Source organism: Clarias gariepinus, chromosome 27 (assembly GCF_024256425.1).
Source record: "Clarias gariepinus isolate MV-2021 ecotype Netherlands chromosome 27, CGAR_prim_01v2, whole genome shotgun sequence".
Taxonomy (NCBI): domain Eukaryota; kingdom Metazoa; phylum Chordata; class Actinopteri; order Siluriformes; family Clariidae; genus Clarias; species Clarias gariepinus.
In genome coordinates, this window is record NC_071126.1 from 11,732,655 (window position 1) to 11,739,215 (window position 6,561).

General features: G+C 36.7%; 1 protein-coding gene across 1 annotated transcript in view; it reads right to left on the minus strand.

Annotated features, from left to right (window-relative positions):
* Nucleotides 1-3,687, minus strand: part of fndc1 (fibronectin type III domain containing 1) — a 45,716-nt gene extending 42,029 nt beyond the window's left edge. The window contains exon 1 of the mRNA XM_053488439.1: nucleotides 3,615-3,687. Within this exon, the coding sequence (XP_053344414.1) occupies nucleotides 3,615-3,687 (73 nt within the window). The remainder of the gene's footprint in view (nucleotides 1-3,614) is intronic.
* Nucleotides 3,688-6,561: the final 2,874 nt, after the last annotated feature.

Below are 6,561 nucleotides of genomic sequence, written 5' to 3' on the forward strand. Positions count from 1 at the left end.
TCAGACATTTGCATCAACAGACAATCCTCTGATCTCAAGTCTTGTTTGTTCCTCTGAGATACATGGTCATCTTTGGGGATTTATTTTAATAGAGGTGTGTTTTTTTTCTTCCAAATCCTGATTGTCTCATAAATTGTAATTAATACTACTGAACTTTGGTTGCAGAAGATGTTATAGTATGGGGTCTGAATAGACATATGTTAAGTATTTGTGAATAATTCACAAAATTTCTTCATTATCATATTGTTTACAATATTTTGCATAGTAAAAAAAAAAAAGGAAATTTGAGTAACACTGTGATGTGACAAACTGATGGAAAATTTAAGGGGTCTGAATACATTCTGGAATCACATCTTGTACATCTTGCCCAAGGTATGCAAACTGCTTCCTTAGACAGACATCAGTAATGGCCGGGTGCTTCACACTGGCCTAAAGGCAGCTGTTACAAAATGACATCTCATTTAGCAAAAACAAAGATCTCTGTCGAGGAGAGAATTGTGGTCTTATTAATAGACAAGCACTGGCCCGTGACTCATCTCGGATTAGGGATCTAAGCAGACTTGTTTTCTTCTCTACATGTTTAAATTCTATTTATGCCAATCAAAGACAAGTGAATTAAATCCCTGTAGCTGGTTAGGGCATGATTTTACCTCCTTTTCACTATGAATCTGTTTCACACGCAAATGTTACTCTCTCTCCCTCCCTCTGTCTTCATATCTGTTTAGTATGTACAGTCTCTTCCTCCCTGTCTGTCTGTGTCTCCTCATTTCATAACTTGCTCCCTAACAATTCCCACCGGAACACCACCATATGCATGTTTAGATATGAGTCTGAGGAACAAAAAACTTTGAATACATATTTTTATCTGTGAGACAGATGTGTGTGGCTGTTGGTCACTGCCGGGTAGGATGTCAAAATGAGTAAAAGTTGTTAAAAGAGAACCATAATGTAAAATCCATAGGACTATTTTTATTGTTCATTTTTATGTTACACTGGTGGTCTTGTGTTGGTGCAATACTTAGTACTGCCTTATAACAGCTTCTAGTTCTCTGGTTTCCTCCACTGTCCAAAAACATGCACGTAGGTGGACTGACTACGCCTAATCCCCCTTAGGTATAAATAAATGTGTGAATGTGTTCTGCAGTGAGCTCCACTGCATCACACCCAGTGTTTCTATGAATTCCACTGCATCACACCAGGATCAGGTAGTGACTCCAGATAATTTAATAAAATAATCTTTATTGGTTGGTCATCAACTACTATCAAAACAATGGCAGATTCTTAAAAAAATATTAATAAAATACTTTAAAAACTACAATCATGTAGGTTAAGGGGCTAGTTTAAAAACTTGCCTGATTTGCACTTAGTGGCTGTCAAAATGCTATCATATTACCTTTGTTTAAAATTTATGCAAAAGATACATACTGTATACGATATATCAGTTTAGATAACAATACATAGTTTTCAGAACTATATTACTGTAACTATACAACAATAACCTAACCATAACGATAAAAGAAAATATCAAAAATGTCTCATCATGTGAAGGGTTTTTTCAGTACACCACACAGTTATTATTCTATATACAGTAGAAGTCCACTTCATTGTTTATTTGAATTAAATTGATTGACCAGAAAGAGAAAAAATTATAATGTTATGTAGCATGACTTCAACTGCCATGAAATATCATTGGTGTTTGTGTTTACGACATGGACTGTTCAGCAATAAAGGTCTTTAATGACTATATTAAATACAACGGTACATGTCTAAAATATCTAACATCCCACATCTATGCAGAGTTCGATAATGTCCCTGAACTAGATAACGACAGTGCTGTGATTAGAATATTACAATTAATAAACATAATTTTCCAATGGATATCACCTGGCTAGAAAAATCTTTAAGAGTTGTTGTAAAAGGAATGGACACACAATAAGGATAGGTCAGATTTAAAACATAAACTTAATTAATTTAAAGATTAAAATTGGGGAGAAAAATTAAATGTCAAAAGACAAAACATATTGTTTCTAAATGGTCCACACCGACACTGGTTTGGGTCAACGAGCAGAGAAAAATCAGAAGAATATAGATTGAGAACAGACGGCTAATACACAGCTGCTGACAGCAGTTCCAAGCTGCACCGGCTGACCTCATTTACAGAATCACTTCCAAAACAGAAAAAGTGAGAGAAAAAGAGGAAAAAAGAGAAAGAAAAATGTCCTGTTGTAACGTGGCAGCTAACTGTGCTCATTGGGACACAGCCATTCCCAAGATCCCTTAGTTATACCGCTCTATGCATAGTGCATGGAGCCAGGGGGAGAAGAAAGTCTGGACAAAACGGAATAAAAAAACAGAGCGAAAGTCCAGAACATCTGCAACATGACTTGTGAGCTCTCTGATGGCATGTTAAAGCTAGTCAACAGCTTTCTCCTGGACGGCTCTAATATTCTAACATGCTCTACATGCTGATCTATCAGGAACCCAGCGTACACCTCTGTATGTTGCACTTTGCCTAAAGAGTTTGTGCTTCTCCTGTGCAGCCTGTGTGTTCAGTGGCAGCTCGTCTCTGTTAGCTGGCTATACAGTGAGATCACTCTTTATTTTTCACTTTTCTGGCACACACTTTGAAAAATTTTCCGTGAGAGTGTTCTAGACAAACAGTTCCTTCATAATGATTCCCTATAGAAAAGGGAATCAAATTTAAAAGTGTTGTTAAATGGCGAATGAAAGTTCAGATACATAAAATAAGAATTCAACGTATGTAAGCTTAGGCTAAATTTTTATTTTCAGAAGCTGATGTGTTTGATCAAATGCATACTCTATGCATGCTAAAGGAATATTACTACTGTAAGCCAGACCAAAGCACAGATTAGAGGCAGACCTCTGGCATATTAGATCAGTCCCCTGGCACACTCACGAAAATATCTGGGTCTCATTTTAACCAGGATTTATTATTTTAATAATTTATGTAATCCTAAATCAGTTGCAGAATTGAGGTCAGAATGGCAATATTCTGTAATATTTTGTAGTTGATATACAATTCACAGTTTTCCTATATTTTACTCTTAAATTGTGATGCATTCTTTTTTTAAATAAATAAAAAATATATTCTTAAAAAAATTACATATTCTAATTCCATAACTCATAAGTACATATAAGAACACAGAATAAACATAAACACAGTCATTATTTGACTTTAAACCTGAACAATGCATATCATACAGTTAGATTTTTTACTTTTTTTAATTCACACATATGATTTAAAAAAAAATGCAATATATGCAAAACATAATATTGAACGTGATTAATTTGTAAAGTGTATCTTCCGAGCTGAAAGAAAATCTTTTAAAATGTATTAATGACTAAATGCAATTACACACGTGCCGACAAAGTGGGGTAACTACCTGCTGTGTGTGTGTGTGTGTGTGTGTGTGGATGATGCATACTCATGATGAGCATGTTGAAGTTTGTGATAATGCGCGCGCGCGTGTGTGTGTGTGGGTGATGCATACCCATGATAAGCATGCAAAAGTTTGTGTGTGTGTGTGTGTGTGTGTGTGTGTGGTTGATGCAAACCCATGATGAGCATGCTGAAGTGTGTGTGTGATGCTTACCTGTGATTATCGGGCTGAGGGCGCAAAGCGCGAGCAGGAGCGCACGGAGAGCGCGTGCTGCCGGTGGACACATAGCGAACACAAGTGGTGCAGCTCGCGCGCCGCTCCGGAGCGCGCGGGAGAAGGCGGGGGCCGCTCCCTACCTCATGGCACAAACCCAAACCTGTTTAGCAGCAAAGGAAGACTCTGTCTCACCGCAAGAGGGAGACACAGGCTGGACCCAAAACCGCACATAATCTGGAGTGCAAAACATCCGATGGTCATGAACTGAGCGATGATTATTTCAATAGTCAGACTCCTCACTGGCCTCCTTTATATTTCCTAAATTGTAAATGTCTGTCTATATTTATATGTCCACTACAGGCAATTTGAAAACACCATCAGCCTCCAGTCCATGTCCTTGGAGTACCCATAGAGCACGGGGAGAGCATGCAAACTTCACACACCCCCTGACTGGAGATAAGATCTGAACCCCCAACCCTGCAGGTGGGAGGCAAAAGTGCTACCCTGTCCTGGTCCCAGACTGTATCTCTCTAATACTTAGATACAAGGTGGTTAGTCTGGTTATTTTGAGTCTGTGTTTTTTTTTCTTTTTTTTTTTTTACTATTATTGGAGAAATTTTTTTAGGAAAACCTTTGGTTATTAAGCCTCTAACATCAGCAAAGAGCAGCATCTACAGTAACATCATCAACAACTTCTACAACTCCAAAGTAGCTAAGCTGTCCTTGATAGTCAGGCTCCTTACTGTACATGCTTGCTAACTTATTTGAAGAGTTGGCTCTTCATGATGCCTTTCATCCCCAGGGGGAAGACTGTGAATTGTGAATTCTACTGCCAGGTTTTAAGACATCTGACGGAGGACGTGGCAGCATGGTGGCTTAGTGGTACTGTAAGTACGGTCACCTAGCACCTCCAGACTCTGGGTTCGATTCACATGTCACATGTCGCCATAGTCTTGGCGTGCTTGGTGGATTTACTCTGGGTAAGGATTGGTGTTTCTTATTGCCCATAGTGTGTGAATGTTGACAAGCGGTCTCACCATGGTCATACAAAATGGGAATGAACACAATAGTCACCATAGGCCTTCACGATCCCTAGTTGAACCACAGGTTCCTAGATGGAGTGAGGGCAGACATAGAGCGATAGCAGCTGGATCCATGGCGCACAAATCTTGAAACCAAATCTTTTGATACCCACAATTATCCACTACAAATTGTAGTAAATTCAAAACCTATTATAATATCACACAGATCATTAATTTATGTCTAATGAGGAATGTATGAAATCAAATCACAACATGGCTGTTAATGATCTCTTCAACTATGCCAAAACTTTTAAACTGGACTGTCTTTACATAAAGCACAATAACACATGGATCTTTAAAAAAAAAAAAAAAAAAAAAAAAAACAATATCAAGTTAACACAGTCAAAATTGTATTTTCCCTAACTGAGTTCTGTATACCTATCATATTCTTACTCCACAAGGAGGTAATCCACTCTACAGGTCAAGAGTTCTTGTGCCTCATTAAAGATCTACAGTCATAGTAGGCTGCATGTGGCCTGGGGAAAGCTGAAGCTTTTCTCTTAGAGCTTCTGGAAAGCTTCACAATACCTGTCCAAAGTGACATGGCTAATAAAATGAGCTTTAATGACAGATTGATGGATTTTCCATGACTGACCTCAACTTATACAGAACCCTTTATGTTGGGCGCATGGCCGAGCCTATAGTTATGTAGAAATATTATATTATATAATCTACTGTTTGTTTGTTTGTTTTTTTATGAAAGGTTTTTTATATACCAAGTGACTTTTCAACAGGGTGATATTTAATCACTATTTTATATCATCTGTTTGACATAAATTGTAATTAATAAATATTTTATTATTTTTAAAAAATATGTATATAATCTCTTTCTTTTTTACTGTTTTTCATCTTATTGACAAAAAATACCTGTCTGTACTACAGTATGGTTTGAACTAATAACCAGAGCTTCAGGGTCATGCAAAAGTATTCCATTTAATCAAATGCATACTACAGCATAAACAGCAAGTTTATGTTCTGATCTATTTTGACACTAATTTTGACAAAATAAAGTGAGCAGTATTTATTTATTTATTTATTTATTTATTTATTTAAAAAAACCTGCATTAACTGCTCTTTATGGTTTAGCAATGCAGTTAATGTTTTGGTCTTTTTTTGTTCCCTTTTCTAAAATGATAGATATTATTTTTATGCCTTTTTGTAAAATAGAGTGTCTTTGTATATAACTGTAAGCCTTTAGTTTATTCCTGGATATGTTTTTTCCCCCTGTAAGTCAACACAGTTGTTTGTCCATGTTTGTTAATAAAAACTCTCTAGTCAGGAGTTGATTGTTTCCATGCATGGAACCTAGGCATGTTATGGTCTAAATTTGCCCGCTAACAATATCACCACTGAACTAAGTTTAAAACAACCATGTGTATCAAGAATGTAAGCCACAAACACTTTCTCTGTTCCTGCCAAGGGAGGAAATGGAATTACTTCAACTTAACATTGAAACTGCCAAATCTGTGAGCTTTTTGTCATATTTATATTTTGTTTTCATGGTACCCACTGCTTGTGTAATTTCTCCTCTCCTGTTTTTCGGACTGTTTGTTTGGAAACATGACACTTGGTGACATTGCTGGTCACCCCGTTCAAAGAATAAGTCCCACATGACACAATCGTCACGTCCGCTGTCTGATCTAGTAGTGCCCTCCTCCAGATTGTCTCCTCCTGGGTATTATGTTGCTAACCCCCACAGTTCAAGCACTTGTTAGTGTAAACTTTGTAAGGATCAGCAAGCTTAAGTAGCTAAATGTAAAATAACAATAATAATAATAATCATCGTTATTATTATTATTTATAATAATTATAATAAGTATAATAAACAATAAATAAACATATATATGTATATATTGTTATTT